Source organism: Cucumis sativus, chromosome 7, assembly GCF_000004075.3.
Source record: "Cucumis sativus cultivar 9930 chromosome 7, Cucumber_9930_V3, whole genome shotgun sequence".
NCBI lineage: Eukaryota > Viridiplantae > Streptophyta > Magnoliopsida > Cucurbitales > Cucurbitaceae > Cucumis > Cucumis sativus.
In genome coordinates, this window is record NC_026661.2 from 7,417,276 (window position 1) to 7,444,522 (window position 27,247).

At 36.9% G+C, this 27,247-nt stretch overlaps 2 protein-coding genes and 3 long non-coding RNA genes across 20 annotated transcripts in view; 4 read left to right on the forward strand and 1 right to left on the reverse strand.

The window, feature by feature from the left end:
* The window catches only part of LOC116405278 (mediator of DNA damage checkpoint protein 1-like), a 30,592-nt gene extending 11,190 nt beyond the window's left edge, over window positions 1–19,402 (forward strand). The window contains exons 5-8 of one of the 15 annotated variants that reach the window (XR_004218420.1): window positions 2,135–2,193; window positions 2,301–2,488; window positions 4,687–4,737; window positions 5,580–5,778. Coding sequence is in view for 1 of the 15 variants with exons in the window: in XM_031889267.1 (XP_031745127.1) it covers window positions 2,135–2,193; window positions 2,301–2,593 (352 nt within the window). In the remaining 14 variants the exon portion in view is untranslated. Of the gene's footprint in view, window positions 1–2,134; window positions 2,194–2,300; window positions 3,115–4,686; window positions 4,738–5,579; window positions 5,779–17,866; window positions 18,226–18,607; window positions 18,690–18,859; window positions 19,257–19,385 lie in introns of those variants that run through there. The other 14 variants (XR_004218415.1, XR_004218422.1, XR_004218424.1 and 11 more) reach the window with 14 other exon arrangements.
* Window positions 11,963–12,785, reverse strand: LOC116405280. Its single transcript, XR_004218432.1, has 3 exons — window positions 12,724–12,785; window positions 12,372–12,547; window positions 11,963–12,281 (listed from the first exon to the last, which is right to left on the reverse strand). It is a non-coding gene; the product is annotated as an uncharacterized LOC116405280 (long non-coding RNA).
* Window positions 19,403–19,507: 105 nt separating the features above from the next.
* On the forward strand, window positions 19,508–20,591 carry LOC116405236. The gene is made up of 2 exons (XM_031889197.1): window positions 19,508–19,514; window positions 19,597–20,591. The coding sequence occupies exons 1-2, from the start codon at window positions 19,508–19,510 to the stop codon at window positions 20,589–20,591; spliced, it is 1,002 nt and encodes a 333-aa protein (XP_031745057.1).
* Window positions 20,592–24,247: 3,656 nt separating this feature from the next.
* LOC116405279 lies at window positions 24,248–26,241 on the forward strand. Of its 2 annotated transcripts, none has more exons than XR_004218431.1 (4): window positions 24,248–25,039; window positions 25,132–25,204; window positions 25,290–25,448; window positions 25,572–25,839. It is a non-coding gene; the product is annotated as an uncharacterized LOC116405279 (long non-coding RNA). The 2 variants fall into 2 exon arrangements; XR_004218430.1 differs by lacking the exon at window positions 25,572–25,839 and adding an exon at window positions 26,127–26,241 and having other exon boundaries at window positions 24,250–25,039; window positions 25,290–25,338.
* A 345-nt stretch (window positions 26,242–26,586) lies between these two features.
* On the forward strand, window positions 26,587–26,970 carry LOC116405297. Its single transcript, XR_004218456.1, has 2 exons — window positions 26,587–26,751; window positions 26,808–26,970. It is a non-coding gene; the product is annotated as an uncharacterized LOC116405297 (long non-coding RNA).
* The last annotated feature ends 277 nt before the right edge of the window (window positions 26,971–27,247 follow it).

Sequence of the window (27,247 nt, forward strand, 5' to 3'; positions counted from 1 at the left end):
TATTTACAGTATCTTAACAAATTGGTATCAGCGATTTTACTTGGGAGAACGATAGAGCAGCACAAAAACGGATCGAAGAGAAGTTGGAGACCTCTGATAAGGAAATCTCAGGGATACAAGTTCAGTTACACAAGTTGCTGGCAATTGAAGAAAACTTGTTATGCTTGCCAAAAAGCATCGAAAGACTAGTCATCTAGTTGGAAAAACAAGAACGGTTGCTAAATGCATCAAATGAATAGCAGAAGGATAATTCGACAATCTCCGGAAGAATGGAAGGATCATCGAGCAAAGGACAAACGATTGAGAGTATCATCGAAGGTGGAGGTAAGACATTGAAGGAAATCAAGGTAGAAGGTAAAACAAACAAGTTTGAAATGGATGAAAACTCGAACGATCATAGCAAATTCAAGAAGGTTGAAATGCCTGTGTTCAGTGGCACTGATCTGGATTGTGTTTATTTAGAACGGATTGGAATCTTCAGGTCCATAAATCGATGGATTCCAAGAAGTTGCTAAATCCATAGAAGAATCGAGGAAAACATGATTGCAACGGTTATACAACGAAGGTGAAGAGGATGGCAAAGAGTGACCAAGAAGAAACTATAGAGGAAGGTCGACGAGGATTACCTGTGAGGCTCGAAATGAAGACTCGAGTGAAGAAAAATTTGTTGCTCAAAGAAACACAAAATGGCTGGTTGCAATGGAGAAAGAAGAAGCCGACAGTTGCCGGTCTACAGAGGCTCGAGAAGGTGGTCTGGAATAGGGGTGAATCACGTGACGAGGAAGAAGTTGTTGCACACATGATGGTGCCAATGACGTGGTAGAAATTGGTAGGAAAGAGGATTAAGACAAAAGTAACAATCTTGGGTTTTACTATTTCAAGTGGGCTTCAACTTACTCTAAATAAGCTTCAACTTATTCTAAATAAAACATTGGGGGCACATCATTTTGTAGATGAAATGGGTGGAGAGTTCCAAAAATAGGAGGGAAGAAAAACGTGTATGTAGGTGGGTCCTAGGAATGAAACCGGCGGCAGTATGATTTTGGTCTTGACGCAACACTTTGATTATGGCCTAGCCCAATAGAGATGAAGAGTTTGAAAATTAAACACTTGTTGGTGATATGCAAAGGGTTAACTAAGACAATGTGTTTTGGAAAAGGAAAATTCAAGTACATTGGGCTGCTTTGTGGGCTGAAGTCAATGGACCTTATTGGAATCGAGAGTTTTTCAAAGCCGAAGGGGAGGATTTCTTTTTCAACATTGAAGAGCAGAATGCTGGGGATTGTTTGCAATTAAAAAGAGAAAAAAAGAGAAAGGGGCCTTGATCATGTTTGTAAGCACACCTTGAGGACAAGGTGTTTTGAAGGATCGGGTAATGTTAGATACCTAGATTAGTATAAGGTTAGGGGTATAAGGGTAATTAGATATTTAGAAAGTTACTAGTAGTTATTATGTAAGTGTGGTTACATCTTATTATAAATTGAGGGAGGGTAAGTGAGGGGAGAATTCTGGGGAGTGATTAGGGCTTGGGTGAGAGTACTCAAGAGGGAGGTTCCAAGTGCCTTATACTTGGTTTTATCTTGTATTTTCTTATACTTCATTATAATAAATTAAGATCTTGTTCTTGTTAGGAAGTATCCTAATAGAATTCCTCTAGAAGGTCTCATGTTAGCGAATGATAATCTGCGTTAAGTGTGTATTTGTAGGAGTTCTTCTCCCGGGCATCTATGGTTGATATTCTTTACCTTTCAATATATCAAAGCCAAGGATTCTTTTGCATTTCTCTATGCTTTTTCTTTACCCATTTATGCTTTTTTCAGTTATATTTGAGAGTAGTATTTCATTTCTTTCATGTGAAATGTTGAACTTCAGTAGTGTGGAGAGTGGAACGTAATATCTTACCTTTTATATTAGTAAACTTGATTTTAAGCAATGTGTTTTTGAAGATTTTATGTTGTAGAATGTTTTTTGTTCTTCACGCTACTGTTCTTAACTTTATTTTCTCCTGTTAATGTTCTCAATGATTATCGAGCATATGCATTACCATGTGGCTTCAAGCGTGTCAGTGTGCTCTTGCTCATAATTTTTACTATATCTTGTTACTAAAATTGCAAGTTAATTGCAAATTACTCAGAGCTTGGATTTTCTCCTCCAGTTGGTTAAAGGAAAGCTACCGGGAAGGTAGATTTGTTGGTAAGTTCGAATGGCTTGCTAGTATCAAAGCGTAATGTATTTTCTTCCACTTATGTTTTTCATCCTACCTAATTTTTGTGATTGATTAATTCCTTATTGATCTGTAGACGAGTTGCCTTACATACTAAATGATGATGACTACATATCGAAGTATCGAGCCAGCCTAAAAGCTACAGTTCTCAGGGCAAAAGCATGTCCTGGAGCTTTATTTGAAGGGTATAATGTTTGCATATCAGCTCACGCTCAACCACCACCTAAAACTCTATCCTTGATACTCAAGTCAGCCGGTGGAAATGTAAGTTCTCTGTTATTGTACAAATCTCGAGTACTAGGTTTGGTTCTCTATATTACATATACAACCACTATAATATGGCTATCCTCCCATCTAATGAAGATGTGAAGTTCTCAACAAACAAGCACGTATATGAATTCTAGACATGGGTCAATAAATCATAGACATGGTGACGTGCCATTTTTTTCTAAAAAATATAGGATAGCGCTAGAACACAGTTTTAATATATATAATTTAAAAAGTATGTATCATATTTATATAGAAATTCAAAGTCAATAAGTTTATGTATTTATATGCTTAAAAATAAGCTTGTCCTTCACTCAAAACTTATTCAAAGCCAAGAGTTTAATATGTGTGTGTGACCAATCTTGACCTTTATTACATTGGAATACTTGTTGTCTAACACATCTACTGTACTAACTAGTGTTCAACACGTGTTCTCCGAGTGTTCCATACATATTGTTTATTGATACACTAGCCAAACTTGAGTGTATGTGCTTCTTAAGTCTTTAATATTTATGTTTGTTTTGATCCTAGGAATTGAGCATGTAATGTAAAAAGTCTATGCACAAGGGGTCATATGGCCATCTCCGTGTTTCTTTAATTATCAAATTTGTTCAAGTTTTTAATTGTCTCTATATCGAAATCTGGAGTTATTTTTTGTGATTTGGTGTACAAATACATACATCCATGTTTCTAATTATGATTAGATTGTTTTCTTGTCGCAACATTTTATTGTTTAGCTTGTCTTTGATCTTGAACTTACTAAAATAACATATTTTCAAAATTAATTACTGTAATAGTTAAACAAAAGATTCTTTCCCTTAGAACTTTTAAAGTTTGTCTAGTTACCTCTTAAACCTTTCAATTGTTTAATAGGTCTTTCAATTTTATGTTTTAAGTGTCTATAAATTTTGATTTTTTTATTTAATAGATATAAATCTGAAGAAATGAATAAAGTAGATTTGTAAGTTTAAAATAGTTTAAAAGTTGAGAAATTAAATTTGTAGTTGAAAAAGTTGGAGTAAATAGTTTGTGTTAAGTCGGGTTGTGATATTTTATTTATTTATTTTAATAATAGAAGAGAGGGAGACGAAAACTGCTAACTGAAGGGAGAAGAAGCGGTGGCTGACTTTGTATATTTCTCCTTTCTTTTCAAATTGAGAAAATTTCTTTGCAATTCACTTTGAAAAGGAAATGAATATTTCTCCCTCAGACTTATCTCTCTCTTCTTTTCAATTTATTTTCAATTTTTCTGTGTGCTTCTCACAGTGTATGCATAATCTCTCTTTCATTTTGATCTTCATCTCCATTTCAAATATCTCCCACACAAAGAACAAATAAATGAGTAAAGTAACTGAGAGAGCATTTTGTTTTTCCCTTCATATGGTTGGTTACTTTTTGTCAATTAAATGAAAAGTGAAGAATAAGATAAGATTTTCTTTACCCATTTGCCATCATCATCAAAGCTATTTACCTCATTTTTGTTCACACACACACAACTTCATTTTGTTGGATTACACTCATTTGAGAAAATAGCAAAATTTTATTAGAAGAATAGCAAACATGAGCATTTCACGTGTTTTGAATTTTCATTAACCCTAAAATCCCCTCGCCTGCTTTTTAGTTAAACTGTAACTAATTTTGAAATATGCAAAATTTTAGCATAAATATTGATTTTCTCCTACATTATCTTAACACATTTTTTTTCTCCAAATATTGGATTTGTATCAAATCTTTATTTTCAAATTTTACTTTATCCAAATTTTCATTTTTCAAAATTTCATCGTTATTCTACTTTTATTTTTTTATTTCATATATATATTTATAATATTTAATCTTATTTTTTCTCTTTTCCTATTCATCTTCTTCCTTTCTCTTCCTCTTCAACCTACGGCCACACCACCATCTTTTTCTTCCTTCTCTTTTCCTTCTCCAATCAACTTCACCACCGTCTTCCACCTACACCGAACGTCAAGCAAATTTTGTCCTATCGTCGCATCACCGTTAGCCCGAGTCACTCCGGTTCCGTCACGCCATGTATGTTTAGATCTGAATTGTTTGGTTATTTGTTGCACCGATCCGTCTCCGTTAGAATTTGTTCTCCACAATTTGGGTAAGTTATGGAATTTACATATAGAGTGAATTGAATGGATTAAATTGTTTGTGGAAGTGATTGATTTCTCTTCAATTATGTTTAGGTCGGTTCGTTGCACTTTAGTTTGAAAAAGAAGCTTAAGTAAGGTTATAAGGTAAGGAATTCTCTACTACTGGACTTGCCTATAGTTTTGAATTGTGCTGTCTGTATAGTTACCTCCGATTGAGTAAAGATGTTGAAACGATATATATATGTATGGATGTAGACTTGGTGTTGAATGTATGCTGTGAATGACTAAAAAAAAATATATACATGGATTGATGTAGACTTGATGTTGAATGCATATTGTGATTGTCTGGGAATACATATATATATGTATGGATGTAGACAGGACGACAATTGTAGATTGTGTTTGTATGGAATGTGGATGTGAACTTGTGATTGTCGTTTAGATTGGGTGTAGGTTATACTAAAGTATGGTTGCGTACTGATGAATTGAGGGGTGTTATGACTATATAGTTTGATTGACTGATGTATTGATATGTTACTGGCGGACATTGGGCTAAAGTGAGATAGGTTGACTATTAGGGTGTTAAGTGAAAGGATTATATGTTGAAGTAGCTGGATTGTACTATGAATTAGTGTTAAGATGTTTAGAATGGATTGAGGGGAAAATTGTTAGATTTCTATTGGGTAGTTACCTTGCAGGTGTCCTACGGGATCACCACCTGATATGTTCATCCTTCGATAGCACTAGACTGATATGTGCATCCTTCGGGAGCATTAGACTAATATGTGTTTCTGCGAAACACTAGACTGATTTATGCGTCCTTTGAGGCGTTAGACTGATTATGTGTATCCTATGGGATCACAAGACTGTGACTGTGCAGGGTACCCCAATAGGAAGTTAACAGTTTCTTTTTCCCCTAACGGGACCAATAGCGGGTCTCTTATTGGGTATGTTTATACTCATCCTTTCATGTTTAACTATTTCAGGCAAAGGTAACAAATGAGGTAGACCGACGAGGGACAAGAAGGAGACGTGATTGCCATAAGGGAAGGTCCTTCAAATGCTTCCGCTTTATGTTTCTTGTTTTTCCTTTGTACATGAGGTTGTTTAAAAATTTTGTGATGGAACTGAGTTTACAAACTGTTGTTTTGTGAATAGTACTTTTAAAGTTTTGGTTATTTGAAATAGGGCCCAAACTTAAGTTTGTTTTCTTTGATCGTATGATTTCAAGTGAATTTTACTATATTTTGTGTCAATCAAGGTCTCTTTGTCAAAATTAATGACTTCAACTTAGTTAGAAAAGTTGGGTCGTTACAACAAATTTTAAGTATTAATGTAAGAATTATGTACTTCATTATAAAGGTCGATAGTTTAAAGTTTTTGACGATAATTTACATGGAATTACAGGATCAGTTACCACTATCAATAGAATCACTTACAAATATTAACACGATCGTGTACCGATAACAAGACGATTGTTTACACTATTCAATACGATCACCAATATCATATGATCGTGTACCCATGTCAACACGATAATTTATTTTAATCAATATTATCATTTACCGTTGTTAAATGGTCGTTTATCACGGTTAATAGGATCGTTTAATGTATATTATTTCATTGCACGATCGTTTACTTATTCTTGCATTGTGTTTAGTATTATCATTTTGTACATTTTATTCTTTTATTCAGTAATAAATGTATATCTATGTCTATCTATTTCTTTCTATCACAATTAAATACTTAATTTTATTTTTTTTTTTTACAGATTATAATGTCTTTTCCTATTGTTGTTTTTTGGAGGTCAATGGAATGGATGTAATATTTATGAGAATTACTTAGTTGCTGAAATTTTGGTAGGTGTCCGAGTCAGCTTTAATTCTCTAGTTGATTTAATATGTGAACAGATTCAATTGGATGGATAAGTAGAATTATCTGTTTTACTTGATTTTGGTAAAAGCAAGGTCCAACTGTGGTGCCAGTAAAGAAAGACAATGATGTGGCTTGGTATTTATCTTTTGCTAAAGATGCAACTAATATACATCCATTAGTTGCTCATGTAACTGTTGATTTTTTTAGAAGGTCTTCTTCTTCTTAGAGAACTACCTGTAGCTACCATGCTTAGTTCAATTAGAGATGTATTGCAAAAGTGGTTTGATGAAAGAAGTAAAGCTACTTTTACAATGAAGAGTTGTTTGACTTCTTGGGCTGAGAACGTGTTGCATTTAGAATAACATGAAAAGTCAAGAATTTTATTGGTAAGGTTTTTTTTTTTTTTTTTAATGTTTGTATCTCAGGTAGATATAAATAGACTGCTATTTTTGTCCATCCGATAGAGAAATATAACAATTTATGTGTGCTTGTTTCAGATAGATAGAGATAGATAGCTATCAATGTCTATTTGTCTCTATTTGTGCATGCTTTTTTTTTTAATTTTTCTATATTTGTTTTATGTATTAGGTTGATCCAATTAGTATGACTGAATAGAAAGTAATGGATGATACAAAATGATAATGTGATTTATTTATATTGGTTCTAATTTGAAATATTCAAATTTACTTTGGAAATTAGTATAATTAGTATAATATATAATGATACATTATAATATAAAGTTTATATGTTAATGAAACTTTATTATATAAATTTAATTTTAGATAAAGTTCAAAATTAATTTATGAGAGATAAAATATTTGAATGAGTTCAAATATTAATTTAATGTGGATTTGTTTCATATTAAAACTATTAATTATAATAAAAGTTATATTTGAATATGATTCAAATTTAACTTAGTTAAATATAAATATTAATTATTAAAATTGAAGATTAAAATAGTGTATATTATTTAATTAAATTGATTTAATTAAATTAATATAAAACTATAAGGTATTGGAGAGATATTCATTCAATAAGATTTAAATGAAATATTAATTAAATATGATTTAATTAATTATTAACTAATTGATTAATGGTTAATTAGTTAGTTGATTTGAAACTTCTATTAATTTAATATTTTTAAGTTAATAGAATCCTATGATTTTCTCCTACCCCGTCTCCTACTCAATGAAAGAAAGAGAGTTATAAATATGAAGAAGAAAAACAACTTTTCTTAACCAAAATAAAATCGATGATTTTCTTTTCTGCAAAATAGATTGTAACGACCTAATTTTTCGAATTAAGCTGAAGTTATTACTTTAAGACTAGATTCGTCCTTTAACCATAAGACTTTATAATTTAAAAAAATATATCTTTTAACAACATTAAAGAGTTTTTATTCAGGCTCTATTTCAAATAAAACTTTGAAAGTGTAAAAGTATCGATAATAAAGAAAGTTCAAGAACATAAAAGTCGTTCAATCATGAAACCCAAAACAGTCTCAGTTACTAAAGAAAACCAAAATAAAAAAAATATAAAGTATAAGCAATTTGAAGGACATTTCCCTATGGCAGTTTCGCGGAAAAAGATTAAACATAAAAGGGTGAGTATAAACATACCCAGTAAGAGACTCACTACTGATCCTGTTAGAAGAAAAATAAAATTGTTAACTTCCTATTGGAGGTGCCCTGCACTTTAAAAGTCTTGTGATCATGTAGAAATACACATAATCAGTCCAATGCCCTAAAGGACACAAATATTAGTCTAGTGCTCTTCAGAAAGCACATGTAAGTCTAGTGCTTTCGAAGAATGCACATGTCAGTCTATTGCTCTCGAAGAATGCACATGTCATTCTAGTGCTCTCGAAGAATGCACAACAGGTGGTGATTCCGTAGGACACCTGCAAGGCACACTACCCAATCGACAAAGCTAACAATTTTCCCTTAGTCCGTTATAAACATTTAATCAATCCATTCCTAGTATAGTCAAACTATTTCATCATTGTAAAGCCCCAAAGGTAAAAATATATATACATATACATTTTTTTATTTTTTATATATTTTTATTTAATTTAAATAAAAAGAAAAGAAAAAGAAAATTCTTTATTATATATATTCTTTTCTTTCTTTTTTCTTTTTCTTTTCTTTTTCTTTTCTTTTCTCTCTTCTCCTTCCTCCCCGTGCGCCCTTCCCCTTCTCTCCGTTCGCAGCCCAGCAACCGCCGCCGCAGCCCAGCAACCGCCACCCCGAGACTTCTCTTCTTCCGTTTCTCTTTCTCTTTTCTTCTTCCGCCCAGCGCGCGACCGACCCCCATCCGTTCGCAGCAACCGTCGACCTCCATTCTTCTTCTCCTTCTGTTCGCAGCAAGCCGCCGACCATCTCCCGTCGGCCATCTCCTTCTTCTCTTCTCCTCTCCGCTTCGTCCAAACCCAGCCTCACCGCCGCGTCTCCCCTACTGAAGCCGAACGCCCGATCTGCCGTCTCCATCGCCGGTTCTGTCTCCGTCGAAGCCACGGTTCTGCAATCGTCTCCGCCGGTTCTGTCTCCGTCGACCACAACCGCCACTCCACCTGCTATCAACGTCGGCCGACTAGTTGCTGTAACCGTTCAGATTTGCTGTAACCGTTCAGATTTGCTGTAACCATTCAGATTCGCGTCTGTTCGCGACGGTCTCCATCCGTGAAGCCCAGCCGCCACGTTCCCTTTGGCCGACCTGACCGACCCACACTTAGGATTTTTGCTGCGAGTTCGACATTCGTGCGTTGAGGTGTTGGGAGTAACGTTAGGCTCCCTTACATTCACAACCCGTTTGTGAATTGTTGAAGGTTCAGTTCGCCAATATATCGGTGAGTTGGAACTTACGTTGAGGAAAGTAAGTGACATATGTATCGTGAAAGTAATTGAATTTTGTATTGTTATGCTTAGGATTGTTTCGAGGACGTTAGTTGATTAAGGAGCTTCCCTAACTTTGAGGTAAGGGATTTTCTACTGGACTCACTTATGACTGTGAATTGTATGTGTTAAATGTATACTGTGGATTGACTGAAAATATATATGAATGCATATGAATTGAAGTAGACTTGACGTCGAATGTATATCGTGATTGTCATGGAATATATATATAAGTGTGTGTATGTGGACAGGACGAAGATTGTAGATTGTGTTTGTATGAGATGCAGATGTGAACTTGTGATTTTCGTTTAGATTGGGTGTACGTTACGTTAAAGTATGACTGTGTGCTGATGAACTGAGGGGTGTGTTGACTGTATAGTTTGATTGACTGATGTATTAGCATATTATTGACAGACATATGACTGAAGTAAAATAAGTTGACTGTTAGGACGTTGAAAGAAAGAACTTTGTGTTTTGAAGTAATTGAAAGATGGATTGAATGGAATGAGGGGAAAATTGTTAGATTGTATTGGGATGTGTACCTTGTAGGTGTCCCACGGGATCACCAATTTATTGTGCACCTTCGGGAGCATTAGACTGATATGTGTTTCTGCAGAACACTAGACTGATATGTACGTCCCTCGGGCGTTAGACTGAGATGTGTATCCTACGGGATCACAAGACTGCGACTGTACAGGGTGTCCCAATAGAACGTTAACAATTTATTTTCCCCTGACGGGACCAGTAGAGGGTCTCTTACTGAGTATTTAAATACTCACCCTTCTTATGTTTAATTTTCAGGCAAAGGTAATAAAAGCGGCAAACCGGCGAGGGGCAGGAAGGAAGCGTGACTGCCATAGGAAATATGTTGTTTGCTTCCGCTTATGGGTTCTTGTGAGGTTTAAGATGAATTGAAAGTTTGCTTACAAACGTTTATTGTAAATAGTATTGTTTTTATGTTTTCTTAAATGTTTGAAATTCAGGCCTGACTTAAAGATGTTTTTAAATTAGCTTACGTTTTGTTTTATATTAATCAAAGTCTTTTATTTGTAAAAAAAATTAACGACCTCGACTTACTTAGAAAAGTTGGGTCGTTACAATCATATCATCAATCCAACTTAACACACTTACGTTCAATCTATTCAATCTATCACAAAATCAGTTGATACTATAACAACACACCAGACAGTCAAGATATATATATATACATAACACCTTTCTCAGTTTACAAATACATTATCCATCGTATCTACTTCTATACTAGTCTGGCATAATATACATTTGTCATCATATCTACTTCTACATATTTGGTAAACCATACTAAGTCCAGAGATCCAAACAGTCAACACATTTCAAAACTTTCAAAGAGTCCAGTAATAGAAACCCCTTACTTTAATGTTACTTAAATTTCTCGAACGAAGGAAACCTAATACTAAGAATATGGAACTCAATTACTTTCACAATACTTTCTTTCATTTAATTTCCTCAATGTAAATTCTAGCTTATCAAAGTATTGGCGAATCGAACTCCAACAAATCTACAATTTAGTTGTGAATCCAAAGAACTCAAACGCTAACTTCAAGAATCAATTAACAATTTAACTAATTATCCAAAACTACAACCCAAGGATAATTACAATGTAAAACCACCACACTCACCAATACAACTTACCACAAAAATCCCAAAAATTAGAGTAAAATGGGGGCAACAACTTCGAATAACTGGAATCGACGCGTGTAATAGATCAGATCTAATCAACAAACGAAAAACAAACTTCAGCTTACAACCCATGGCTGGAAGGTGAAGAGCCGCGCGACGGCACTTCAACAGACGTGACGGGCTCAGGTCTGGTCGACGGCTGCTTCAACTAAGTAACAACGCCGGTGAGATGATAGGTCAATCGGTGACGCTCCTCGTCACCTGGAGCAGAATGTGGTGGCGCGAACGTCGAAGGAGCTACGCGCGAATGAATCACAGCTTGGCTGGAAAACAGAGGTGAGACGCGATGCCGAGAGTTCGAACTCACGACGAACGGTGCTTCGGCTTCAACGGAGACGAAGGGATCGGTGACGGCGTGGCCGGCTGACGTCCAAGAGTAATATAAAATGGCTAAGGGAGGCAGGCGGCGGTGGGCACGGGGAAGAGGAAGAGTGAAGGAGAAAGAGATGGGGTTGCACGTGAATCAATAAAGAATTGATATTTTAAATTAATAATAACATTAATTCTATTATTATTATTTAACCTTTAGTATTAGTATATTTTTTCATAAAAGCCCCCTTCACTTCCTGCTAAATCCACACCACAACCAAATTCCTTAAAATCTTAATAAAATTTTAAAAATTTAGCTTGAGAGAAATACCTTGATATTGGGGGTGTTACATAGTTTCTCTCTAAATTTTTTTTTCATTCCAATTGTTTTCCACAAACCAATCTCATCTTCGAAGATAGGAAGGTCTCCAACGGGTGGTGTCCCAATTCGGTGGATTATAGATTCAAAGACGTCAACAAGAGTCAGTTCTATGTATCTTTTAATTTAAAAGCATATTTAGTTCTTTATTTAGAACTTTGATTCTAAATATTGTCAATGTACTGGTATTTTGGAATTTTCAAATTAAAATTGATGAATGGTTTTGTAAAATCTTTCACTGCCAAGAGCTTTTATCCCTTTAGGGCACACATACCAATTAAACTAATGCAAGACCTTTGACAGTAGTTAATGGTAGCATCTCACAAAGTGGAAGTGGTTGGCTTACCAACGGAAGATTTTCAATCATTTCTAGCAATCCCTTTTCTGTTTGAGTATGACCTTCCATATTTTCTGCTATATTACTTATAGTTAATATCAAATGTGCATCTCTGCCATATATGCTAATATCACTGCCTGACTACTCTTGATGTTGAGGCGTTGTTCATTTTTGTTCCCTACACAGAAAAGAAAAAAAATTGTTGTTTATTTATAATCTAAGCAATTTTAAACAATATAAAGCGGTAACTAATGAATTAAACACTAACTGTTGAGTTTCTACAGTAGATTCTTGAAGATGTGACTCTTGAACAAATGGATTCTCATGGATGATCACATGTTTGTTATTTTGATGGTCATCATTCTTGTCCAGATTGTGATGACTAGAATCATCACGAAGATCATCATACATGTTGTTAATATCATCAAACAATTGATTCTGGTTCTAGTATAGAAAGAAAAAAGGATAATAAAAAAAATAGTTACAAAATGATCGTGTATCCTTAAGCAAACAATCGTGTAGAATATCTAAACGGTTGTTTTACCAAGGGTGATCGATATTTCAGATGGGATATGCGATCGTTCATATGTGATATGCGATCGTGTAAAGATATATCAAACCTTTGTTCTGTCAGAAGTCGTGCTAAGAAGAGTTGAAAGCTTGTAATAAGATCCATCAAAAACTGAAAGATTTTACATCAACACGTTCCTGACACAGTACTGCAGTAAATCATGAGCATCAAATTACGTGAGATACATGTTAGAAAATATCTAACTGCTCAGTTAATTTTTTATGCGACATCAAATCACCTTTTTTCAAGCTTAAGGAAGGAAATGTCGGCACTATATATGTCAGAGTTGTGCATTGCAATGGAAGTGCCAACACGAGGTGATACATGTGTGTCTTTCTGGGATGTAAATGCCACTCCCCCGACTAGGACCAGCATAGTCTTAGGGAGAAAGCATGCTAGGAATTGGAGTTGTGTCCTCAATTTCTCCAATTTTACGAACAAAAAACAAGTCGAATATGTAGATGCACACTCTTTGTCATAAGAGATATAACAACGTTTTATGGGTCATTTTGAAAAATGGCAAAACTACTTTTTCTTTTAAATTTTAACAAATAGAATTTTTTGCACGTGTGCATGATATTTTATAAAATACCAAAATATTCACCTTCTCAAACAGTAATTATTTCGTTTCTGCGTTGTAATTAATTTATGTTATGAATTTATTAGCTTTTAATTATTTTTTACCTGAAAAGATACATCCTTTTTTCTTAATATCTCGGGACTCAACTAATTGATTCAAGATTTTAATTTTATTTGAATCTTACTAATTTCAAAAATAACCTAATTAAATTTCAATTTCAAAATAACAAAATTATTATTTTTCGAAATTTGAGAATCTCAACGATAGATTTGTATCAAAATAACTTTTAATTGAATTTCAAAATTAAAAAAATCAACTTGTACACTATTTTTCTCAAAATAACATTAATGACTTGAATATCAAGATAATTGAATTATTATTTTAAAATTGGGAGAAATTTTACATTAACAAATATCAACTTGTTCGCACACAAGCACACGCACACGCACGCGCACATATGCACACACGCACAAGGATGTGTAAATTAATTAAAGTTAAAAAACAAATACATTAATTATGTTTAGAAAGAGTTTTAAACCATGTTCATTTGACTTAATAACATTGATTAATTATAATTTCTATCAATATTGGCTTAAAACTGTCATTCGTGTAATTATTTCAATATAATGCGGTCTTATCCAATTTTACCAACAAAAAACAAATCGAATATGGATCAGTAGATCTACACTCTTTGTCATAAGAGACATAACAACGTTTTTTAGGGGTCATTTTGAAAAATGACAAAACTACTTTTTCCTTTGAATTTTAGCAACTAGCATTTTTTGCACGTGCATGGTATTTTTAAAATAAAATACCAAATATCAACATTCTTCAACTGTAATTATTTCGTTTCTACATTGTAATTAATTTATGTTATGCATTTATCAACTTTTAATTATCTTTTACTTGAAATAGATATATTAACTCATATCATAATATTTTTCTTAATAATCTCGAGACTCAACTAATTAATTCAACATATTAATAACTTTATTCAATCATACTAATTTCAAAATAACCTAATTGAATTTGAATTTCAAAATAACAAAATTGAATTTTCAAAATAACAAAATTATTATTTTCCGAAATTGAGAGTCTCAACAATAGATTTTTGTATTAAAATAACCTTAATTGAATTTCAAAATTAAAAAATATCAACCTGTTCACTATCTTTATCTCAAAATAACATTAATGCCTTGAATATCATGATAATTAAATTATTATTTTAAAATTGAAGAAACTCAACATTAAAAAATATTAACTTGTTCGCACACAAGCATAGAAGCACTGCGCGCACACGTACACATGCACACTTACACACACGCGTGCACACGCACACCTACACATAGACACCACAGACGCACGAACGCACGCACACACACATGCACACGCGAACGCATGCACACACACACATCTATCCACACGCGCACAAGCACACACACATGCACAAACGCACACACGTGTACGCACAAACGCACACACGTAAACACATACGCACACGCGCACAAACACGCACGCGCGAGCACACCCACACACCCAAGCACACACGCAATAGCCCGTGCACACACACGCACGCACAAACACATACAAACATGCACACACCACACACACATGCACACGGACACTCGCACGAACACACGCACATACACATACGCACACCTACCTACACGCGCACACGTACACAAGCACATATGCATAAAGATGTATAAATGAGTTAAAATTAAAAAACAACTACATTAATTGTGTTTAGAAGGACTTTTAAACCATGTTCATTGACTTAATAACATTAATTAAACTATAATTTCTACCAATATTGGCTTAAAAGTGTCATTCGTGTAATTATTTCAATATAATGCGATTTTATCCAATTCTATTAGCAACAAACATGTCGAATATGAACCAGTAGATATACACTCTGTCATAAGAGATATAGCAACATTTTTATGGGTTATTTTGAAAAATGGCAAAACTATTTTTTGTTAATTTTAGCAAATAACATTTTTTGCACGTGCATAATATTTTATAAAATACCAAAATATTCACATTCTCCAACTAAAATTATCTTGTTTCTATATTGTAATTAATTTATATTATGCATTTATCAGCTTTTAATTATTTTTTACCTGAAAAAGATACATAAACTCATATCATACTTTTTTCTTAATATCTTGGGACTCAACTAATGGATTCAAGACTTCAACTTTATTTAATCTTACTAATTTCAAAATAACCTAATTGAATTTGAATTTCAAAATAACCTAATTGAATTTGAATTTCAAAATAACCAAATTGAATTTCAATATAACAAAGTTATTATTTTTCAGAATATGATAATCTCAGCAATAGATTTTGTATCAAAATAACTTTAACTGAATTTCAAAATTAAAAAATATCAACTTATTCACTATCTTTATCTCACAATAATATTAATGGCTTGAATATCAAGATAATTAAATTATTGTTTTAAAATTGGGAGAAACTCAACATTAAAAAATATCAACTTATTCACACACAATCACACGTGCACACACATACATACACTTGCACGCGCGTGCACCCATACACGCACACACACACGAACATAGGCACACACACACAAACACACACATGCACACGCATGCACACAAATGCACACGCAAACACGCACACACCTACTCACGTACACATGTATGTGCGCATACACACACCAAGCACACGTGGACATGCAACACACACGCGCACACACGACGCCCACTGATGGTTCAATTTCATCTATAGTTCCTATTTTTGCTGACAGTTTATTTTGCCATCGATAGAGGATCTTCCGACAGATCTACCTGACGGTGTGTGTTGACAGCTTAATTTCGTTGGCAAAAGAAAAGTTGATTAGTTTTTGAAGATTTACTGACGATATTTGTCATCGAGAAAGGGTAAATTTCTTGTAGTGCATGTACGTCAAACATATCGAATTTGTTAAGTGTACCAATGAAGTATAACAAGTTTATTAGTGGTGTATCAAGTGTATCAAATTATAAGTGAAGTCTTTTAAGTGTATCAAACTAATCAAGTGTATCAAGGTCTCAGGGGTATCAAGTGTATCAAGAAGAATCAAGTGTAACGAGAAGTATTATGTGGAACGAGAAGTATTATGTGTATGAAGATGTTTCAAGTGTGTATCAAAAAGTATCGAGTGTATCAATGAGTACCGAGTGCATGAATTGTATCTATCAAATGTATCAAGTGTAACAGTAAGAAGTATCAAGTGTATCAAGGGGGTATTAGGTGTATCAGACGTGTATAAGGTGTATCAAATGTACATCAATAACGAGGGCATTTGTGACATTTTACCTCTTGATGTGTGAGTTGGTCTTTGTTTTTGTCATTTTCTCAAATAATAAAGTATGTGTTCTATGGACTTAATTATTATAACTATATTTTCCATTTTCGCAAGTGTCCCATAATTTTAATACATGTATATGTGACATAATCTAATCAAACTAACTCATAAATGGACTTAATGTATCAAGAGGTATTAGGTGTATCAGACGTGTATAAGGTGTATCAAATGTACATCAATAACGAGAGGCATTTGTGACATTTTACCTCTTGATGTGTGAGTTGGTGTAACGCCCCAAACTCGAAGGTATTTTATTTTAAGAGATTTTTTCGATTTGTACAAGATTTATTGTTTTGAAGAAAATATGTTGAAGGGCGGGAAAGAAGATTTGAAAATGTGATAATATAATTATATATATATTTATTTATATTTTTAGTTTTATTATTTAGTTTAAATAAAAGAAAGAAAAGAAATTTTATTATATATATATTTATTTATATTTTAGTTTTATTTTTATTATTTAAATAAAAATAGAAAAATGAAAATTTTCCTTCCTTCTTCCTCCCGTGCGTCCTCCATCCCTTTCTCCTTCCCGTACCCTAGCAGCCGCACATCCCTCTCTTCTCCGTTCACACCAGTCGGCCACACAAGCTGCCGGTCGTTTCTTCTTCTTCTTTCCGATCGTCTTCCTTTTCTCCTTCGGATCGAAACCGCCGCGCCCATTCGCTCACAACCGTCGTGCCTCTCCGCTCACAACCGTCGTGCCTCTCCGCTCACAACCGTCGTGCCTCCCTCGGAAAGCAAATCGTCGTCCAAATCTGCATCGCCGAGCCGTCTAGGTCCTCGCCGTCGCATGTGCTTCACCCTTGCCGTTCGCCGTAACCCAGATCCGTCGCTGCAATCGTCGGTCGGTTCATTAAGCAAGCCGTACGCGTCACTCTGCAGCAGTCGTCCAGATCTGCGTCGCCGTGCCATTCTTTCCTCTCCGTTCGTGAAACCTGCTGCGCAATCTCTGTCTCCGTCGAAGCCAAGCCCACCGCCGCCCGTTCCTTTCTTCTCCGTTTCTACACTGTCGCGCGATTCTCCGACCGCGTCTGTCTTCACCTCCATAAAGCCGTCGACGCATACATCTCGTGAAGTCATACACGGATCCAAGCCGATCTCTTCCTAAATTACGTGTCCCTTATCATTGGGCTCATATTTGGATAAGAACAAGTTATGGTTTTTGTTGGTTTCTTGGTTTTTGTTGAATGCTGCCATTGGATTTAATTGTTGCGAAATGCTTAATTCTTGAAGGTACACCTTGATTCAGTGAGCGAATCCTTGATTTTCCAAAAGGTTGAAGTGGACTTGATTTTCCACTTCTTAGGTAAGTTGTGGAATTTACATATGGGGTAATTTGAATGGTTGAAACTATTTAGAAAGATGTTGATTTTATGATTGATTATGTTTAGGATTTGATTCATTGGATTTAGTAGATTGAAGAACTTGCATAAAAGTGAGGTAAGGGATTTTATTTTCTACTGGACTCACCTATGCTTTTGAATTGTAATGTTAGTCACCTCTGATTGAGTAAATGTGTTGAGACAATATATATATACGTATGGATGTAGGTTCGGTGTTGAATGTATACTGTGGATGACTGAAAATATATATATACACATGGATTGAAGTAGACTTGATGTTGAATGCATATTGTGATTGTCTTGGAATATATATATATGTGTGGATGTAGACAGGACGACAATTGTAGATTGTGTTTGTATGAGATGCGGATGTGAACTTGTGATTGTCGTTTAGACTGGGTGTACGTTATACTAAAGTATGACTGTGTGCTGGTGAACTGAGAGGCGTTATGACTATATAGTTTGATTGACTGACGTATTAGTATGTTACTGACAGACATTGGGCTAAAGTGAGATAAGTTGACTGTTAGAACGTTGAGTGAAAGAACTTTATATTTTGAAGTAACTGAAAGATGGTACGAATGGATTGAGGGGAAAAATTGTTAGCTTTTATTGGGATGTTGCTTTGTAGGTGTCCCACGGGATCACCAATTATTCTGCACCTTCGGGAGCATTAGACTGATATGTGTTTCTGCAGAACACTACACTGAAATGTACGTCCCTCGAGGCGTTAGACTGAAATGTGCATCCTACGGGATCACAAGACTGCGACTGTACAGGGTGTCCCAATAGAATGTTAACAATTTATTTTTCCCTGACGGGACCAGTAGAGGGTCTCTTACTGGGTATTTTTATACTCACCCTTCTTATGTTTAATTTTCAGGCAAAGGTAATAAAGGCGGCAAACCGGCGAGGGGCAGGAAGGAAGCGTGATTGCCATAGGAAATGTGTTATTTTGCTTCCGCTTATTGTTTTTTTTTAGGTTTAAGACGTTGTATTGAAACTTAGCTTACAAACTTTTATTTGTAAATAGTACTTTTTTTAAGTTTTTGGAATATTTGAAAATCAGGCCTGACTTAAAGTTGTTTTTCAATTGGCTTACATTTCATTTTGTATCAACCAAAGTCTTTTGTCAAAAATTAACGACCTCGACTTACCTAGAAAAGTTGGGTCGTTACAGTTGGTATCAGAGCCTAAGTTTTAGGTTCTGTAGACTGACTTACGATGTAAGTCTATGTTTTATGTCCCTATGGCTAACGCGACCCTTCGTCTCTCGTCAGGTATGCTTTATGCTTATATGTATGGTTTATTTGCATGAGTTTGCCTAAATTAAACTAGATTGCATGACGATAAAGACTTCTTATGCTTATGATTAAGACTTTTTAAAGAGTGTTGTTGGTGGATAATAGGAATTATGCCGCCAAAGAGAGGTGTACGTAGAGGAGGTCGTAGAGGCGGGGTAGAGGAGCAGGTCGTAATCAACCTACTGAGGGTCAAGCTGAATAGCGAATTCCTACTGCACCCGTGACTCATGTTGAGTTTGCTGCACTGTCTGCTCACATGGAGCAGAGGTTCACGGAGCTTATGACGGCTATAGCTAGAACCAGCAGGCACCTGCAGTTCCACCTGCACCTGTGGTTCCCCCTGTACCAGCAGCTCCACCTGCACCAGCAGCCCCTCCTGCGCAAGGATTGGCTGCACAACAGCCGCAGACATTACCGAACCAACTTTCTGCTGAGGCGAAACATTTGAGGGACTTTAGGAAATATGACCCTCAGACGTTTGATGGGTCACTGGAGGATCCTACTAAAGCTGAGTTGTGGTTGTCCTCTGTGGAAACCATATTTAATTACATGAGATGTCCAGAGGAGCATAGAGTTCAGTGTGCTGCTTTTCTTCTGAGGGACAGAGGTATTATCTGGTGGAGAACTACGATGCGTATGCTAGGTGGAGATGTGAGACAGATTACCTGGGATCAGTTTAAAGACTGCTTCTATACCAAGTTTTTCTCGGCTAACCTTAGAGACGCCAAAAGCCAGGAATTCTTGGAATTGAAGCAAGGACATATGACAGTCGAGGAGTACGACCAGGAGTTTGATATGCTGTCGCGTTTTGCCCCTGAACTTGTTGGTAATGAGCAGGCTAGAGCTGATAGGTTCGTCAAAGGATTGAGAGATGAGATTAGAGGCTTTGTGCGAGCACTAAAGCCCACTACCCAGGCTGAAGCGCTGCGCCTGGCAGTGGATATGAGCATTGGGAAGGATGAAATTCGGGCAAGGAGTTTTGATAAGGGATCGTCGTCTGGTCAAAAGAGGAAAGCAGAGCAGAGAACTGTGGGAATTCCTCAGAGGAACTTGAGATTAGGCGATCCTTTTTGCAGTTTCCAGCAGAGTTCTGGCGGGGCAGGAGACACTACTCGAGAGAAGCCACTATGCAATACGTGTGGGAAACACCACCTGGGTCGTTGTTTGATGGGAACGAGAGTCTGTTATAAGTGCAAGCAAGAGGGACACATGGCTGATCGATGTCCCTTGAGATCTACTGGGGCTGGACAGAGCAGTCAGGGAGCGAAACCTCCACAGCGGGGTACAATCTTTGCCACTAATAGATCATAAGCAGAGAAGGCCTGCACAGTGGTGACAGGTACATTACCAGTGTTAGGGCATTTTGCCTTGACCTTGTTTGACTCGGGGTCTTCTCATTCATTTATTTCATCGCTTTTTGTGACGCATGCATGCTTAGAGGTGGAACCCTTAGATTATGTTTTGTCAGTGTCTACACCGTCTGGAGAAATTATGTTGTCTAAGGAAAAGATTAAAGCATGTGAAATTGAGATAGCTGGTCGTGTGCTGGACGTAACCTTGTTGGTATTAGATATGCGTGACTTTGATGTAATTTTAGGTATGGATTGGCTAGCTACTAATCATGCTAGTATTGATTGCTCTCGTAAAGAGGTTGTGTTCAGTCCCCCTACCGAATCTAGCTTTAAATTCAAGGGGTAGGAACAGTAGTACTGCCTAAAGTAATCTCAGCTATGAAAGCTAGTAAACTGCTCAACCAGGGTACCTGGAGTATTTTGGCAAGTGTGGTGGATACTAGGGAAGATGAGACTTCCTTAACTTCAGAACCTGTGGTAAGAGAATACCCAGATGTGTTTCCAGAAGATCTTCCAGGACTACCGCCACATAGAGAGATTGATTTTGCCATTGAGTTGGAGCCAGACACTACTCCCATTTCTAGAGCCCCTTATAGGATGGCTCCTGTCGAGTTGAAATAACTGAAGGTACAGTTACAGGAGTTGCTTGACAAAGGCTTTATTCGACCTAGTGTGTCGCCTTGGGGTGCACCAGTATTGTTTGTGAAGAAGAAGGATGGGTCGATGCGTCTTTGCATTGACTATAGAGAGTTGAATAAAGTAACAATCAAGAACAGATATCCTTTACCTAGAATCGATGATTTGTTCGATCAGTTACAGGGAGCCACGGTGTTCTCTAAGATTGACTTACGGTCAGGTTATCACCAGTTGAGGATTAGAGACCGTGATATTCCTAAGACTGCTTTTCGTTCGAGGTACGGACATTATGAATTCATGGTAATGTCTTTTGGTTTGACTAATGCACCTGCAGTATTTATGGATTTGATGAACAGGGTGTTTAAGGATTTCTTAGACACTTTTGTGATAGTCTTCATTGATGATATTTTGGTTTATTCCAAGACTGAGGCCGAACATGAGGAACACTTACATAAAGTGTTAGAGACTCTTCGAGTCAATAAACTTTATGCTAAATTCTCTAAGTGCGAATTTTGGTTGAAGCAGGTGGCTTTTCTTGGTCATGTGGTTTCCAGTGAGGGAGTTTCTGTAGACCCTGCAAAGATAGAAGCGGTTACCAGTTGGTCTCGACCCTCTACAGTTAGTGAGGTTCGTAGTTTTCTGGGTTTAGCAGGGTACTACCGGAGGTTTGTGGAGGATTTTTCACGTTTGGCTACTCCCTTGACTCAGTTGACAAGGAAGGGAACTCCGTTTGTTTGGAGTCCAGCTTGCGAGGATAGTTTTCAGAACCTTAAGCAAAGGTTAGTTACTGCACCGGTCCTTACAGTACCAGATGGATCCGGAAGTTTTGTGATTTACAGTGATGCTTCCAAGAAAGGACTGGGTTGTGTTTTGATGCAGAAAGGTAAGGTGGTTGCTTATGCCTCTCGTCAGTTGAAGAGTCACGAGCAGAACTACCCCACACATGATTTGGAGTTGGCAGCAGTGGTTTTTGCATTGAAGATATGGAGACATTATTTGTACGGTGAAAAGATACAAATCTTTACTGACCATAAGAGCCTGAAGTACTTCTTCACTCAGAAGGAGTTGAATATGAGACAGCGAAGGTGGCTCGAGTTGGTAAAGGATTATGACTGTGAGATATTGTACCATCCTGGTAAGGCGAATGTGGTGGCTGATGCTCTTAGTAGAAAAGTATCACATTCGGCAGCACTCATTACTAGACAGGTACCATTACATCGAGACTTGGAGAGAGCTGAGATTGTAGTATCTGTGGGGAGAGTCACCTCACAGTTAGCTCAATTAACGGTGCAACTGACTCTGAGGCAGAAGATTGTGTGATGCTCAGAGTAATGATCCTTATTTGATGGAGAGACGTCGCCTTGTTGGAACAGAGCAGACTGATGAGTTCTCCATATCCTCTGATGGTGGATTGATGTTTGAGAGACGTTTGTGTGTGCCAGCGAACAGTGCAGCTAAGATTGACTTACTAGATGAAGCCCATAATTCTTCATTTTCCATGCATCCTGGTAGTACGAAAATGTATCAGGATCTAAAACGATTTTATTGGTGGCGGAATATGAAAAGGGAAGTGGCGGAATTCGTTAGTAAGTGTCTAGTATGTCAGCAGGTTAAGGCACCTAGACAGAAACCAGCAGGTTTGTTACAACCTTTAAGTGTGCCAGAGTGGAAGTGGGAGAATGTGTCGATGGATTTTATTTCAGGGCTGCCTAAGACCCTGAAGGGTTTCACAGTGATTTTGGTTGTTGTAGACAGGCTTACGAAATCGGCACATTTTGTACCAGGGAAATCCACTTATACTGCTAGTAAGTGGGCACAGTTGTATTTAACTGAGGTTGTGAGACTGCATGGAGTGCCTGTATCGATTGTTTCTGACAGGGATGCACGTTTACTTCCAAGTTTTGGAAGGGACTTCAGACTGCTATGGGTACGAGATTAGATTTCAGTACAGCCTTTCATCCACAAACTGATGGTCAAACTGAACGTTTGAACCAAGTTTTAGAGGATATGCTACGAGCTTGTGTTCTAGAGTTTCCAGGTAGTTGGGACTCTCATCTACATTTGATGGAGTTTGCTTATAACAACAGTTTCCAGGCTACCATCGGTATGGCACCATTTGAGGCTTTGTATGGTAAATGTTGTAGAACCCTATTTGTTGGAGTGAGGTTGGTGAACAGAGGTTGATGGGACCTAAATTAGTTCGGTCTACTAATGAGGCTATTCAAAAGATTAGAGCACGTATGCAAACAGCGCAGAGTAGACAAAAGAGTTATGCAGATGTACGGCGAAAAGACCTTAAGTTTGATGTGGGAGAAAAGGTATTCTTGAAGGTAGCACCTATGAAGGGTGTTATGCGTTTTGAGAAGAAAGGGAAGTTAAGTCCTCGTTTTGTTGGACCATTTGAGATCTTAGAGAGGGTTGGTGTTGTGGCGTATCGCTTGGCATTACCACCATCACTCTCTGCAGTCCATAATGTTTTCCATGTTTCGATGTTGAGGAAGTATGTGGCCGATACATCTCATGTCGTGGACTATGAACCCTTGGAGATTGATGAGCATTTGAGCTATGTAGAACAACCTGTGGAGATTCTGGCTAGAGAGGTAAAGATGCTTCGTAATAGAAGCATTCCATTAGTAAAGGTTTTGTGGCGGAATCATCGAATTGAAGAGGCGACATGGGAGCGAGAAGAAGAGATGAGGACTCGTTATCAAGAGTTATTTCAGGATTAGAACTTTCGCCTTAAGGAGGAAGAATGTAACGCCCCAAACTCGAAGGTATTTTATTTTAAGAGAGATTTGTACAAGATTTATTGTTTTGAAGAAAATATGTTGAAGGGGGGAAAGAAGATTTGAAAATGTGATAATATAATTATATATATATTTATTTATATTTTTAGTTTAAATAAAAGAAAAGAAAAAGAAATTTTATTATATATATTTATTTATATTTTAGTTTTATTTTTATTATTTAAATAAAAGAAAAGAAAAAAGAAATTTTCCTTCCTTCTTCCTCCCGTGCGTCCTCCATCCCTTTCTCCTTCCCGTACCCTAGCAGCCGCACATCCCTCTCTTCTCCGTTCACCCAGTCGGCCACACAAGCTGCCGGTCGTTTCTTCTTCTTCTTTCCGGTCGTCTTCCTTTTCTCCTTCGGATCGAAACCGCCGCGCCCATCCGCTCACAACCACCGTGCCTCTCCGCTCACAACCGTCGTGCCTCCCTCGGAAAGCAAATCGTCATCCAGATCTGCATCGCCGAGCCGTCCAGGTCCTCGCCGTCGCTTGTGCTTCACCCTTGCAGTTCGCCATAACCCAGATCGTCGCTGCAACCGTCGGCCGGTTCGTGAAGTGCCGTACGCGTCACCTTGCAGCAGTCGTCCAGATCTGCATCGCCGTGCCCATTCCTTTCCTCTCCGTTCGTGAAGCCCTGCTGCGCAATCTCTGTCTCCGTCGAAGCCAAGCCAGCCGCCGCCCGTTCCTTTCTCCTCCGTTTTCTGCACTGCCGCGTGACTCTCCGACCGCGTCTGTCTTCACCTCCGTGAAGCCGTCGACGCATACATCTCGTGAAGTCATACACGGATCCAAGTCGATCTCTTCCTAAATTACGTGTCCCCTATCAAGTCGACGTTCTTCTGCTCGTTGTAAGACGGAGTTACGATTTGAAGCCGATTTTCTTTTCCAGTTGAGTCGCATTCAGTGTTGCTCTATTTACAGCCGCTTGATTCGTTCTTGATTGTCATTTTTGCCTCGCCGTGAACCATTGGGCTCATATTTGGGTAAGAACAAGTTATGGTTTTTGTTGGTTTCTTGGTTTTTGTTGAATGCTGCCATTGGATTTAATTGTTGGCGAAATGCTTAATTCTTGAAGGTACATCTTGATTCAGTGAGCGAATCCTTGATTTTCCAAAAGGTTGAAGTGGACTTGATTTTCCACTTCTTGGGTAAGTTGTGGAATTTACATATGGGGTAATTTGAATGGTTGAAACTATTTAGAAAGATGTTGATTTTATGATTGATTATGTTTAGGATTTGATTCATTGGATTTAGTAGATTGAAGAACTTGCATAAAAGTGAGGTAAGGGATTTTATTTTCTACTGGACTCACCTATGCTTTTGAATTGTAATGTTAGTCACCTCTGATTGAGTAAATGTGTTGAGACAATATATATATACGTATGGATGTAGGTTCGGTGTTGAATGTATACTGTGGATGACTGAAAATATATATATACACATGGATTGAAGTAGACTTGATGTTGAATGCATATTGTGATTGTCTTGGAATATATATATATGTGTGTGATGTAGACAGGACGACAATTGTAGATTGTGTTTGTATGAGATGCGGATGTGAACTTGTGATTGTCGTTTAGACTGGGTGTACGTTATACTAAAGTATGACTGTGTGCTGGTGAACTGAGAGGCGTTATGACTATATAGTTTGATTGACTGACGTATTAGTATGTTACTGACAGACATTGGGCTAAAGTGAGATAAGTTGACTGTTAGAACGTTGAGTGAAAGAACTTTATATTTTGAAGTAACTGAAAGATGGTACGAATGGATTGAGGGGAAAAATTGTTAGCTTTTATTGGGATGTGTGCCTTGTAGGTGTCCCACGGGATCACCAATTATTCTGCACCTTCGGGAGCATTAGACTGATATGTGTTTCTGCAGAACACTACACTGAAATGTACGTCCCTCGGGCGTTAGACTGAAATGTGCATCCTACGGGATCACAAGACTGCGACTGTACAGGGTGTCCCAATAGAATGTTAACAATTTATTTTTCCCCTGACGGGACCAGTAGAGGGTCTCTTACTGGGTATTTTTATACTCACCCTTCTTATGTTTAATTTTCAGGCAAAGGTAATAAAGGCGGCAAACCGGCGAGGGGCAGGAAGGAAGTGTGATTGCCATAGGAAATGTGTTATTTTGCTTCCGCTTATTGTTTTTTTAGGTTTAAGACGTTGTATTGAACACTTTACAAACTTTTATTTGTAAATAGTACTTTTTTTAAGTTTTTGGAATATTTGAAAATCAGGCCTGACTTGTTTTTTCAATTGGCTTACATTTCATTTTGTATCAACCAAAGTCTTTTGTCAAAAATTAACGACCTCGACTTACCTAGAAAAGTTGGGTCGTTACAGTTGGTCTTTGTTTTTGTCACTTTCTCAAATAATAAAGTATGTGTTCTATGGACTTAATTATTATAACTTATTTTGCCATTTTCGCAAGTGTCCCTTAATTGTAATACATGTATATGTGACATAATCTAATCAAACTAACTCATAAATGACTTAATCGATCTCATGGACACAAATTCTTCAATTACTTGCAAATTTGGTGAGTTCCTTCAAACGGTGGGCGAAGAGCTTAATTTTGAGAGAGAGAAAAAGTCGTGAAGAGTATTTGCGAGAGAGGGGGAACGTCGCCAGAGAGCATTTGCGAGAGAGCTAAAGACAGTGACGATGTGGGATGAAGTAAGGTTTTTTTCGGTCATTGTTCACTGCTAAAGACAGTGACGATGTGGGATGAAGTAAGGTTTTTTTCGGTCATTGTTCACAAGTGGGATGAAAGCTTCGAATTATTTGTTTTAAATCAAAAAGCATATGATTGAAGGAAAACATTGATTTTTTATTAGGGTAATTTTTAATGACACATAATTTATGCCATTATTTACAATGCGAAAATTTTGTCAAGAAAACTCAATTTGTGTCACAAAAAATTTTGTATTTTTATTTTTAACGACACATTTTATTCCCTCATATCCCTTTTTCTTGATTTCAAGTGTCATTAAAACTTATATTTCTAAATAAATTTATTCGACGAAAGTGGCTAGATTGGTGGGTTTGACGGCGAAGGCTTGCTGTGGAGCAACGACAACAATGGTTGGAGTGTGGAATCGACGACGGCAAGTGGCAAAAAATTGGAGGGCAAGGGTTCTTCATAACGACTCGATAGCCCACTTCGAACTTTTTTGA